General features: G+C 46.8%; 1 protein-coding gene across 4 annotated transcripts in view; it reads right to left on the bottom strand.

Moving 5' to 3' along the window:
* Nucleotides 1–13,606, bottom strand: part of RPS6KC1 (ribosomal protein S6 kinase C1) — a gene marked incomplete at both ends in the record, with an annotated part of 126,033 nt that extends 112,427 nt beyond the window's left edge. For all 4 annotated transcript variants that reach the window (XM_084244842.1, XM_084244844.1, XM_084244843.1 and 1 more), the window contains one exon: nt 13,502–13,606. In XM_084244842.1, the coding sequence (XP_084100968.1) occupies nt 13,502–13,606 (105 nt within the window). The remainder of the gene's footprint in view (nt 1–13,501) is intronic.
* Nucleotides 13,607–13,832: the final 226 nt, after the last annotated feature.

Raw genomic sequence — 13,832 nt, forward strand, 5'->3', positions numbered from 1 at the left:
GCACGCACTCTCTCTCTCTCTCTCTCTCTCTCTCTCTCTCTCTCTCTCACACACACACCCCCCTTTCCAAAAGCAGGGCTTGACATAATGATTTAATTTTGCCTCCTATAAAAATATTTTTTGCAAAGGTGCTAATGACAAAGTCAACCCCTTCACCCCTTCAGAATCCACCAGAAATAGTCACCAGACGCCCCTTGCCAGGGGGGCGGTTCAGGTCCAATCAGTGCTCTCGCAGGAAGGGGCTGGTGACCCTTTAACAGCAGAAAACTCTCAAAGCTTTTAACACTGATCAAGCCTCATAAATCTCCAAAGGGAAGACATACATTACTTACCAAGGCCATCTGTCCACTCAAGTTTTTCATTTTGTCACATGCTGTTTATTATTATTTAACGTCACTAGCGCAACAGCTGCTGAGAGTAGGAGCACAGCTGGAAGCGCCCTGGAGTTCCTGCCCCTGTTCCTGGTCACAGCAAACTCTGATTTAGGAAAACAAGGAAGAGCTGATAGTGAAAGAAGCCGCTCAGAACAGAAACCCTTTCCTCCATCCAGTCACCACAGCAATCCTGCCACCAGAGGGGACAACCAAGGCCCGGGAGCTCACAGCACACCAGGCAGAGCAGAGCCTGACCTCACCAACTCCATGAGCCAAACAAGAGTGCTCTGCAGGAAAAGCTAACCCGGCCTCCTAGAAATGCAAGCTCCAAGTACATAATACGTCTGTCTAATGCCTATCAGGTAAACCCATTTTGTCTTTGACGAGAAATAAGAGTTGTGGGGTAAATGAAAATTATCAGGCTCTTCTGCCCTCCGGCAATTAGCACTGATGATGGACCCCTGCGGTCCTACACGCATGCCTGATAACGGCACCTGGAGCAGGGTATGGGTGTGCATAGGTGGGCACACCTGGGCTGAGAGACTGGGCTTATAGGTGGCGTCACAGGGAAGCAGCACAGAAGAGCAACAGAATGAGAGAGAAAGAAAATGAGAATACCAGGGAGCACAGAAAGAGTGAAAAGTCACCGGGAGCCCTGCCAGCCTCCCGGGCCCCTGCCTTTTAAAAAGCTCAGTAAAAGCCCAAAAAAGCCACTGAGGGTTCCAGGACTCTCCTTTACCCCCGTCTGCCCAGATTACAGAGATCCTGCCCTGTGCCTTCCTGCCTGTAAAGGTCAGGACTGGCCACAGTGCAGGTTTTCTGATCCCATGCAGACCGGGTAAAGGAGGAGTCAGAGTCCTCAGTGGGTTTTTTGCAGGTCTTTTATTGGGGTTCACCAGGCATATGGCAGGCATCGGTGCTGGGGGGCTGGAAGGCTGGCAGGCCTCCCAGCCCCCAGCAAATCCTCACTCTATCTGGGCTCTCTGGTGATCTCGGCTTCTCTTCGGCTTCTGCTGCTGCTTTCTCGGCTTCTCTTTCGGCTGCTGCTGCTTCTACTGCTGCTGCTGGCGTCCCCGTGATGCCGCCCTTAAAAGCACAGTCTTAGCTCAGCTGAATCCCATCTACCTATGCCCACACCCTATTCCAGGTGCCCGCCATCAGGCATGCATTCAGGACAAGGATCCATCATCTATCCTGATGGCGGAAGGGCAGAAAAGCCTGACATTTTCTTTACCCTACACTGCCCTATATGAGTCAACCAAAAAACAGACCCGAAGAAGCACTCTGGCAGAACAGAGAGAACTGAGAAGAGTATGAACACGACACAGGCGCTAGCCATGACTGTTTTTTTTGCCAGTTTGCTCATAAACCAAAGAAAAGCAACCTTAACATGAGCCCTCTTGACTATCTTTAAAACAGGGACCAGATTCTGTTGCCGAGCTGAAGCCCGAAATCATCCATGGATCACGCTAATCCTCTTTTATCTATTTCAAATTACCAAGTTTCCCTAAAAGTCAAGTCAGAAGCACTTTTATCTAATTACCATAATGACTTGATATCACCCTATTAACTCAGGTAAGAGCTGTCTCCTTAAGAAATAGCTACTAGAAAACAAAACTACAAAGATTAACCAACTCTCTTTCCTACCAAAAGAATCACACAACAAATTCCTTTACAGAAAAGTAGTAATTAAATTTGAATTTTAAGAAACCACTGTTATGAAGAATTTATTCTAGTCAAATCTTCTGATGGCTACAACACTTAGTATTCAGCTACTAGCAGAGGAGAACGGCAGAGCTAAGAGGATAGAGTTTTTAACAAAAGTTACTTTAAAAAACTGTCAAAATGGTAATAATCAAATATGAAGGGAGAAAGGATGTGGCACGCTCACTCTTGATTTCTCCAAGAAGCCACTCCAGATGCAGGCCAGGAACACAAGGACATGCACAGATGTAAGGTTCCATATCCTGGACGCCACCCGTCAGGGCGAGCAGGTAAACCAAACGCACCTTCACCAGCACTGCGCATGCGATCCTCCTTCCAGACATCTGACTTCCATGCACGCGAGACACCTTTAAATCACACTACACACACACACACACACACACACACACACGGCAACTCTGGCAGCTCACACGGGCAAGGGCCCCGTCCCAAATCTAACCTCCCTTGTGCCCCATCATCTCCTCCCACTCCTCCCTCTTTTCCCTACAGAGCTCCAGGTGCCATTGGTTGGCACGAATGTTTGAGTTGGCTCTTGCTCGCCAGCCAGGTAGTCCTGGGCCAAGGGACAGCACCTGCACATGCTATAATTAGACACTCTACACGGCTTTTAGTTCTCTGGAGGGCAAGAACCCCCACACGGCACAGTGAGCCGATGGGGCAGTGTTGAGACACTCAATCGTCCAACAAGGTTTTGCAAAAGAAGAACACTGAAAGTGAGGAACAGGTGCTTTGTACAGTATCAAAATCCCACTCTTGAGGAAAAAAAAAAATTTTTAACAGCAACTTAATGTTGATAATGTTTGCTAGAGTTGTTTTTCTCATTTCAGAGTTTGCCCATTATCATAGCACCACAATGTGGTAAACTATTTGCCCAAGTTCAAGGAAAATCAAAAGTCCTTACATTGAAGTTTGTCATTTAACATAGAACATTAATATCTAAGCACATAATTTACCAAATAAACAAGAATCACATTTCTGAAAACCCACTTACTAAGATGCTTAGTAGTTGAGATAGTTTTCCAGTAAATATGAACAGTCAAAAATAAAGGAAGGCTAGAGTTAAAGAAGACAAAAAACGAGTAACTTGAATCATGATTCGCAAATATTTAGGCATAAATACAATTTATAACATACTAACTTCCCTCCACTCCCATGGTTGCTCTGTTTGCTGAAAATGCCTTCAGATTAAGCCAAAATCAAGTAATTTTTTAAAAAAATCTTCCAAGTGATACTACTGATTTAACAACCAAAAACTAGTAATTATTACTGCTTTAACACTGGGCATTTGTGACAATGTAAGAGGTTAAAGGCTTGAAATTTAGCAGGTTCTTTTTATTCTTTTAAGTGATAAGTTATTCTATGAGATGCTTGAATATGCATTACTTCCCAAAGAAAAAGCTAACCAAACCAGACATCACAGCCTGCCATCTTCCCACCCACAAACGTCCAAGAATGTTCGAGGGTAAGTCCGACCCACTGCCTTCTCAGATGAGGGGTAAGGCGAAGATGTCCACTCCCACTCCTCAGCGGACGAGAAGTCCTAGCCACTGAAATATGGCCAGAGAGAGAAATCAGACATTCAGATAGGAAGGAGAAATAAAACTACCTCCTTTGTTAGACAACATGTATCGTCTCCGTAGAAAAAACAACTCTGCCCAACACACCTAGGACAGGTCATCACAAGTGAATCAAATTAATTTATTCCAACCATGAAAAACTGAAAACTGAATATTAAAATACTATTTACAATAGTACTAAACTGTTAAAAGTTGAACTACTGTCAGCATCTAATGCTGAAAACTATAAAATGCCAATGAGAGCAAAGAACACCTGAATTACTGGCAAGACATATGTATGTATCAGAGTTGAACATTCAATGTAATAATGATTATCCATTTCCCCCTAAACTGAACTGCAGGTTTTTTTGTTTAAGATTTATTTATTCATGCATACAAGAACTGGGATACAGGCCAAATGTGCAGGAGGGTGAGAGAATTCACCAGAGACAGAGTGGAGAGCAGAAGAGGCAGACTGACTGAAACACACTTCTGAGGGAAGCAGGGGCCAAGACAGGAGAGGTCTGCCACACCATGTATTCGATCCTGGCTGGCTGAGATCGAACCCACACTGCAGAGGCTGCAGACAGCTTCACAGCACTGCGCTCAACCCGCTGCACCACCAGGTGAACCACATGTTTAATGTAATTCTATTCCAAATCCAAATCCTTACAGATCTAAACAGGCTGATTCTCAATTTTATACAGGAAGGCAAAGGAACTAATAATCAAGAATTTCAGGAAAGAATAGTCAGAGGAAGCATACCACCTAACTTGAAACCTGCTTAGTATAAACCTGTGGTACCCAACCAAACAGGAGCAGAGCCACACATTCTTGGCCAGATGATTTTGCACAGAGGTGAAATCGAATCCCTGACTGCAGTCCCTGGCATGCAAAGGTGTTCTGTCGTGACTGGATATCCGCATGCCAGAGATGAATCTCCACCTGACCCTCCCACCTTCCACAAAATCATCTCAAACTGAATCACCAACCTAAATGTGAAGGGCCAAACAATGAAACTTGGGGGTGGGGGGTAGGGGAGTGTGCTCGGGGTCTGTGAGGGGTTTAGAGACACTGAAAGGGTCCAGAGAAGAAAAAGATGAAAACCCGTCATCACCTTTTTTTTTTTTTGCTTTGCAAAACACACCATTAAGAGAACATAAAGATAAGCTACACGCTGGGAGAAAAGATTTGCAAATTACATACTGAACCAAAAAAACATACATCCAGGCAGGATACAAAATCAACACGCAAAAGTCAGTAGCCTTCCTATACACAAACAATAAATCTGAACAAGAAGAAATCAAAAAAACCATCCCTTTTATTATCAAAACAAAAAAATCAAATATTTGGGAATAAATCTAACAAAAGAGGTAAAGGACCTATACAAAGAAAACTATAAAACACTGTTAAAAGAAATAGAAGAAGACACAAAGAAATGGAAAGACATCCCCTGTTCATGGATTGGAAGAATAAACATTATTAAAATGGCCACCCTACCAAAAGCAATATACAGATTCAATGCTATTCCAATCAAAATTTCAATGTCATTCTTCAAAGAAATAGAACAATTATTGATGAAATTCATATGGAATCACCAAAAACCCCAAATAGCCAAAGCTCTCCTGAAAAAAAAAGAAGGGAATGGCGGCATCACACTCCCAGACTTCAAACTATACTACAAAGCCATAATCATCAAAACTGCATGGTATTGGAACAAGAACAGACACACAGACCAATGGAATCGAATAGAAAATCCAGAAATAAACCCACAGATTTACGGTCAACTAATCTTTGACAAAGGAGCAAAGACTATGCATTGGAGCAAAGAAAGTTTGTTCAATAAATGGTGCTGGGAAAACTGGGTTGCTACATGCAAAGGAAAGAAGCTTGACCACTACCTCACACCATACACAAAAATCAACTCAAAATGGATTCAAGAACTAGACATAAGACCTGAAGCAATAAAATACATAGAAGGAAATATAGGCGAAACACTACGTGATTTGCACATCAAAGACATCTTTACAGACACATCTCACAAAGCAGTGATAGTGAAGGCAAAGATAAACAGCTGGGACTACATCAAATTAAAGAGCTTCTGCACAGCAAAAGAGACAATAACAAAAACAAAGAGAAACCCCACCAACTGGGAGAACATTTTTGCACACAACACTAATGATAAAGGACTGATCACAAAAATCTGCAAAGAGCTGATGAGACTCAACAACAACAAAGAAAATAATCCAGTCCAAAAATGGGCAGAAGAGCTAAAAAGAAACTTCTCTGAAGAGGAAATGCAAATGGCCAACAGGCATATGAAAAAATATTCAACATCACTTGTAATCAGGGAAATGCAAATCAAAACTACCATGAGATACCATCTTACACCAGTGAGAATGGCACATATTAAAAAAACTAGCAACAACAAATGTTGGCGAGGGTGTGGAGAAAAAGGAACTCTTCTGCACTGTTGGTGGGAGTGCAAACTGCTCCAACCACTATGGAGAGCTGTGTGGAGATTTCTGGACCTACTAAACATAGAGCTTCCATATGATCCAGCAATTCCACTCCTAGGTATTTACCCAAAGGACACAGAAACATCAATTCCAAAGAGCACCTGCACCCCTATGTTTATAGCAGCACTATTTACAATAGCTAAGCTTTGGAAACAACCCAAATGCCCAAAAATAGATGACTGGATCAAGAAGATGTGGTACATATATACCATGGAATATTACTCAGCATTCAAAAAAGATAAACACATGCAATTTGCAGCAACATGGATGGCGCTGAAAGGGATCATGCTCAGCAAAATAAGCCAGAAAGAAAAAGAAAAATACCGGATGGTCTCACTCATAGCAGGAATCTAGAAAACTTAAATAAGGGACCAGGAAAATGAATAACTATAAGAAAGTGAAAATCAAAATCAACAAAAAACTATGAACCAGAGACACTTTTTGGGGGGTGGGAGCGGGAGAGGAGGGATTGGGGTCAAAATGGGCGGGGTTGCAATTGTATGGGGAATATAAAAATAAAATTTATTATTAAAAAAAAAAAAAAAGGAAACCAGGCGCTAAGGCATGGGAGCTGGGTGCAAAAGGCGACATTTCTGCAGACACTGAACTGGGCTACAGCCCATGTCCTTTATCTGAGGGCTTCAGAATTGAGTCACGGGGTGCGAAATTCAGGGCATGGGATCCCCACAATGGTGGGGAACAGGGCAGACACAACACCCCTATGCCATTGAGGCACTCCATGCCATCCCCACTCAATTAAATAAATAAATAAATAAATAAATAAATAGCTTCTGTACAGCAAAAGAGACAATAACAAAAACAAAGAGAATAATGAATAGATGAATAGAATAATGAATAGAATAAATGAATAAATAGCTTCTGTACAGCAAAAGAGACAATAACAAAAACAAAGAGAAACCCCACCGACGGGGAGAACATTTCTGCACACAACACTAATGATAAAGGACTGATCACAAAAATCTACAAAGAGGGCCTCCCCCGTGGCGCAGCGGTTGAGCGCTGGGTTGAGAAGCTGCCTGCAGTCCACAGTGCCGGTTCGATCCCCAGCTGCTCCCCGGCCACCGGAGGAGGGTCCCATATGGCGCGCAGATCTCTCGTGCCCCCGCTGCTCCCCTCAGCAGTGTACTTCATCCATCTGCCTGCTCTGCTCCCCGCTCTGGCTCTGGTGAATTCTCTCACCCTCCCGCGCTTCTGACTGTACCCAGTGCTTGTATAAATAAATAAATCTTTAAAAAAAAAAATCTACAAAGAGCTGATGAGACTCAACAAAAACAAAGAAAATAATCCAGTCAAAAAATGGGCAGAAGAGCTAAAAAGAAACTTCTCCAAAGAGGAAATGCAAATGGCCAACAGGCATATGAAAAAATGTTCAACATCACTTGTAATCAGGGAAATGCAAATCAAAACTACCATGAGATACCATCTTACACCAGTGAGAATGGCACATATTAAAAAAAACTAGCAACAACAAATGTTGGCGAGGGTGTGGAGAAAAAGGAACTCTCCTGCACTGCTGGTGTATGGAGAGCTGTGTGGAGATTTCCTGACCTACTAAACATAGAGCTTCCACATGATCCAGCAATTCCACTCCTAGGTATTTACCTAAAGGACACAGAAACATCAATTCCAAAGAACACCTGCACCCCTATGTTTATAGCAGCACTATTTACAATAGCTAACCTTTGGAAACAACCCAAATGCCTAAAAATAGATGACTGGATCAAGAAGATGTGGTACATATACACCATGGAATATTACTCAGCATTCAAAAAAGATAAACACATGCAATCTGCAGCAACATGGATGGCGCTGGAAGGGATCATGCTCAGCGAAATAAGCCAGAAAGAAAAAGAAAAATACTGGATGGTCTCACTCATAGCAGGAATCTAGAAAACTTAAATAAGGGACCAGGAAAAAGAGTAACTACAAGAAAGTAAAAATCAAAATCAAGAAACAACTATGGGGCCTCCCCGGTGGCGCAGCGGTTGAGCGCTGGGTTGCGAAGCTGCCCTCAGCCTCTGCAGCGCCTGTTCGATCCCCGGCTGCTCCCCGGCCACCGGAGGAGGGTCCCACATGGCGCGCAGACCTCTCCTGCCGCCCGCTGCTCCCCTCAGCAGTGTACTTCGGTCCTTCTGCCTGCTCTGCTCCCCGCTCTGGCTCTGGTGAATTCTCTCACCCTCCCACACTTCTGACTGTACCCAGTGCTTGTATAAATAATAAATAAATAAATCTTTAAAAAAAAAAAAAAAGAAAAAGAAACAACTATGAACCAGAGACACTCTATGGGGGGTGGGGAGAGGGGAGGGATTGGGGTCAAAATAAGGGGGTCACAATTGTATGGGGAATATAAAAATAAAATTTATAATAAAATAAAAAAAGGACATCCAGAAAAAGTAGAGAACTCTCAAAACTCCAATAGAAAGGAAACAACCCAATAAAAATGGGGAAAGACAAACTCAAAAGGTTAAATAATGTAAGATTCTATTTCCATGACACCCTAGAAAAGGCAAAAGTATAAGGTGGGAAGATCAGTGAGCGCCAAGGGCTGGGTGTGGAGAGAAGAGTGAAAAAAGGGCCCATGAGGGAGGCTGGGGAGGATGAGTAGCTCCGAGCAGTGCCCTGCAGCATTGGCCTGGCTCAGGCAGGAGCGCAGATCCAGGAAAGTACGGGTCAGCGCCAGTATGCTGGGTGTTGGCCGGGCTCCTGAGGACGCCTATCATGGACCTGGCTGGCCCCAGGCACCAGGAACACCGGGTTAGTGAGACAGCAGCAAGCACAGCTCATGGGGGCCTGCAGGGAGCCCGCCCCGAGGAAGGCCTCTTGCAGACAGCAGGGGCTGAACCTAGAAGAGTGCGGAAGCGCGTTCCAAGGCGAAGCTGCGCCTACGGAGAGGTCAGGGCAACATGCGGGCTCCTGGGAAGCTGCAACTGATTTCCAGGCAACATGAGAACAGGGTCAAGACTGGAAAGCAGGGTATCTCCAGGTGACACAGACTGCGTTTCATTCTGGAGCTTTCGAAATGGCAGTTTTCAGACTCAAAAGTCCAGCTCAGTCAACCTTCTCCATTAACGCCCGTGCTGCCCTTTGTTCCAGGTTATCCAACTACGTGAAGACCCTGGGGGGACACCAGACATCCCCACACACCTACTGAGGTGCCAGCAGCACGGCACTGCGACGGACAGCACCACTGACAGCATCACCATGGCCCGCCGCGGGAGCTGGGCAGTCCCTCCACTCTGCGTCCCGTACCCTCATTACATGTGAGAGCAGCAGCTCCTCACCCGGCTGCAGGGGAAGGCTCCTTGAAGCCAAGTGCTTGGCCCAAAGCAAGCACCCTGTGTTTGCTGTCACTACTCAACAAGTGCTCCCGAGGCAACTTCTTCTGGTCTGAAAGCAAGCCTGAATCACTCTGCAGGCATGCAAGGCTGCACACACGAAACCAGAAAACACCGCTCAAACCAAAGGAAGGCGGAATGACCAACGCGTGCACGGATCAGGAGACACAATACTGTGTCAGGTCTCAGTATGTTCAAAGCTGACCTGCAGTCTCCATGTTATCAAGTCAAACCCGGTATGCTTGTAGATCCTGACCAGCTGATTCTAGAACTTTACATGAAATGCAGGTCTAGAGTAACAATTTTAAGGGGAAAAAAAAGGGCTGACTGCCTGATTTCAAGACTCCATATCCTGCCTGTGTAGTCTCAAGAGAAACTAAAGGTCATCCCCACACAGACTCGCACAGAACTGTCCATGAGGCTGTATCTGTAACAGCCCCAAACCGGAAACCACCAAACATCCACCAACAGGGGAAGGACTAGCTGTGGTGGTGAAAGGGCACAAGCCACAGGGACGGGTCTCAGGGACCACACTGTGCTGAGGGAGCCAGGCTAGGAAGTGCCCACTGCATGACTCCATTTATATAACATTCTAGAAAACACAACCTCCTCTCTAAAACCTCACCTCAGAATGCTGACACCTGCTGCCTGGGAGGAGCTGAGGAGAGGGCACGACGTGGTGATGCTCACACACGAGTGCCGCAGACTTGCACAGCAGTGAACGATGAGGCATGCACTTGCCCAGCCCAAACTCACCCTGACAACTGGAGTGTTTTACTGCATGTAAATTGTGCTTCCATATAAACAAAATAAAGCCCTAAGGCAGTGCTGTCCTGTAAACTCAGAAGCATACTTTTTGCTTTCCATACTCATGAAGGAACACAGACAAGAATTACCACTGACCTTGGTCACTGAGAATCTGTGTGACAGTGGGGGAATTTTGTAAACTGAGCATGAAGAAAACACTGGTGATGATTCTTTTCTACCTGTGTCTCCAACTATAGAATGACAGGCAGAGGCCTCCCTGGTGATGCAGGGGTAAGTCTCAGCACTATCAAGCTATCGGGAGCCACTGCGGCCCAAGTTTCATCCTGGCAGGGAGCTACCCACATGTCACAGCAGACCCCTCCTGTCTCCCCGCTGCTCCCCTCAGCAGTGGATTTCAGTGGATCTGCCTATTCTGCTCCCCACTGTCTCTGGGGAATCCTCTCATCCCCGCCCATACCTTGGCCTACATCCCAGATCTTGTGTGCATAATCAAGCAAAATGAATCTTTAAACAAACAACGAAAGGCAATCTTGAAAGAGATTACCAATCTCCAATTCTGAATTGAAACACTTTTTCTAGCTAAAAATCAGTAAGCAACACAGTTAGGAAAGCTGTTGGCAACCTGCGTCCTGCCTCGAGCTGCCTCACCTACAGGGCCGAGAAAGCCAGCGCACTATAGGAGGAGGTAAGGGCACTTTTGCGCCACCCAGATATCACAGGTAATTCCAGGGATGCCAAGCCACTCCTGCATAAAAGAGCCCTACAAAGCTCAAGGAGAGCGGGTGTTCTGCAAGGCTGGCAGCCAGCCAGTCACAGAGGCGCCTCCCTCTGGGGAAGCCCTCACAGGGGAGTCCAGCTCTGACCAATTCTCCCGAGTAAAGAGGTTTTTCTCCTACATCTCAAAAAATATTTTACTAATTTAGAAGTTTAAGCAATTACTTACAAGGTCTATCTCCACATTGGCCCTCATAGCTTAAAGTTAAAAAACAAACTAACAGTGAGTGAGGACACAAAGCAAGAAAAAGGCAGGTCAGTCACTCTGCAGGTCAAACCACCACGGCAATCTGTGGCAGTTAGTTCTCAGACTCGGTGCCCCTCAGTGGCCAACTAACGCTGTTGTGAAAGTTATTTCAGAAAATTGCTCACTACCCAAGAAGATAGTAAAGGCCTCACTTAGGTTAACCAAAGAACACCCAGTGCTCCCCACTAAAGTGCACCCACCTGCAGGCCTGCTTCTGCTCTCTCCTCTCCTCCCACCTGACAAGACTCTTCCCATCTTTCCCCACCTATCCTAATTGCTCACACTCCTGAGCCCCTCAAGCCAAAAGCAGCCAGTCCCCCCAAAGCCCAAGCTCTTTCCCGGAGTCTAGTAACAGGGTGGTGTCCAGGAAAAGGGGAGTGCCAGGTTCCCTGTCCCACCCAAAGGAGGATGGAGCTGAGCAGGGAGGAGAAGCTGGAGAGAAGCCTGGGGAAGGAAAGAAGGAAGCAGGAGAGCAGGAGGAGCCTGGAGGAGGCACAAGGAGCAGAGACACATGAAGAAGATGCACTGGCGTCTTGGACCTGGACTGGTTGGAACACACATGGGTGAGAGACCCGCAGGGAGGTGACACGGCAGCTTTTAAAGCCCCTGTTTCTCAGTCTTGTATCCCTCACAGCACTCTGCGCCTAGAGCCAAACTGAGGGTGCTGCCTCTAAAGGTGAGAGGAAAAAAAAAAAAAGAAAGGGAAAGGGAAAGGGAAACGGCATTTTCTCTTCAGTGACATAAATGATAACAAATACCAAAAACAGAGACCTGCTCTAAAACTACTTAGCAGTACTCACACAGAAGCAGCAACGCAGCATCAATGGTGTAAATACAAAGGGACAAACAGAGCTGAGACACACCGCAGGCCAGAGGTGGCACTAAGGCTCTAAGCAATGGTAGGAAACCAGGTCCAGATTTAAGAAGGGTCTGGTGATGGCAAAGATTTCAAGTGTGGTAGAATTTACCCTTTACCTATAATGTCTTACACACTGAAACTAATACTCCACCTACATAACCACCTTACCTACAAATGGGGAGTAGCAAATCTCCCCAGTACTCAGCATAGTCCCTGCAACAATGGCCTGGTGGCCTTTTAATTTTTTTTGTTGGGGGAAGGGGGGAGCACTTGCCGGTGCAGCCTGGTCATCTTATCCTTAAAATTGTTCATCTCATCTTCTTTTGTTTGCCAGAATTGTCACACCATGTGCATAAACCGTGTGTCACTCCCATGCCCCCAAACGCTGCTTACCTAAATCTACTTTTCCTTCTATTTCTTCTCAAGACCTACTTCCTGGGCTGAGCTCTGTCACACATGATGGTCGCTTTCTCCAAATGTCAATACTGCTCATCCCACACCTCTTTTTAAAAATTATGATAAGGTAATTGTTACCTTTTTACATAACGTGATATTAAACAGAACTGGTCTCAAATCCCCGATGTGCTGTTGGTTGCAACGGAAACTCAGCAGGTTACTAAATCCTTGAACCTCAGTTTCCCGATCATTACAGTTGGATTCAGCTGGGTGATGTCCAGCAAGGCCTGATACACAAGCGCACCCTGCTTAGGTGCACTACATACAGACTGATGCTTCTCGAGTGGACGTGCAAGCTGTATTTAGAACTTAAGACGAGCAACGCAGCAAAGTCGGTACTAAAAACTGGATCCTTTCGATGATGGAACAGAGGAGGCTCACAATTTTGAAGTTGTGACAACTCACACAAGACACCTCAGTAAAATCCCCAAGTCTCCAATTGAAAACTCAGGGGAAACGACAAGATGGCGGGCTGGGGTCCGCACACTGACGGCTCCCCTCGGTGCACGCCTGACGCTGAAAGGTCAGGCTCCGCAGGATTTACTACAGAAATCCACAGTACACAGATGAACACCTTTCTCCACCGTATCGTGTCTCGGAGCAAGCAAACCACTTCTGCAAATTCCAGCCTCCGAAGAGAAAGTCCAAGAGAGACGGGACCGAGTCAGCGCTCTGCTGTCAGACGCCCGCCCCGCCCTGGACGCGGACGCGGCTGCCCTGCGGCGGGGACTGGCGAGGGCCACCCGCCCCCGCCCAGGCGCCCCCAGACACGCGCGCCCCGCAAGTCGCACCCCCGGCCCCGGGGCCCCATACGCCAGCCCCGCCGGTCCCGACTCCGACGGCTCCGGCGCCGGACCCCGCGCTCACCCGGGCGGTGACCTTATACACCGTGTAGCCCCTGCGGTGTCGTCGGGGTTCGGTGACGGTGTAGAAACGGGCCAGGTCGGCGCCCCGCTCCCGGGGCGAGGTCATGCTCCCGCCGCCGCCGCAGCCGCCGCCGGCCAGGTACCATCGGGGATCTAGCGCGCCGCGGCCGGTCCCGCTCCCCACCCGCGGCGCTGCGGCGAGGGGGCGGAGCTAGGCGGTGCCTCCGCCTCCGGCTCCGCTTCCGGGTGAGCGGGCGCTTCCGGGCAGCGGCTGCTCTAATTCCGGGTCACGCCGCGCCGCTTCCGGGAGCGTCGCCTTAAATTCGGACCCG

Source organism: Talpa europaea (assembly GCF_964194135.1).
Source record: "Talpa europaea genome assembly, chromosome: 10".
NCBI classification, from domain to species: Eukaryota; Metazoa; Chordata; class Mammalia; order Eulipotyphla; family Talpidae; genus Talpa; species Talpa europaea.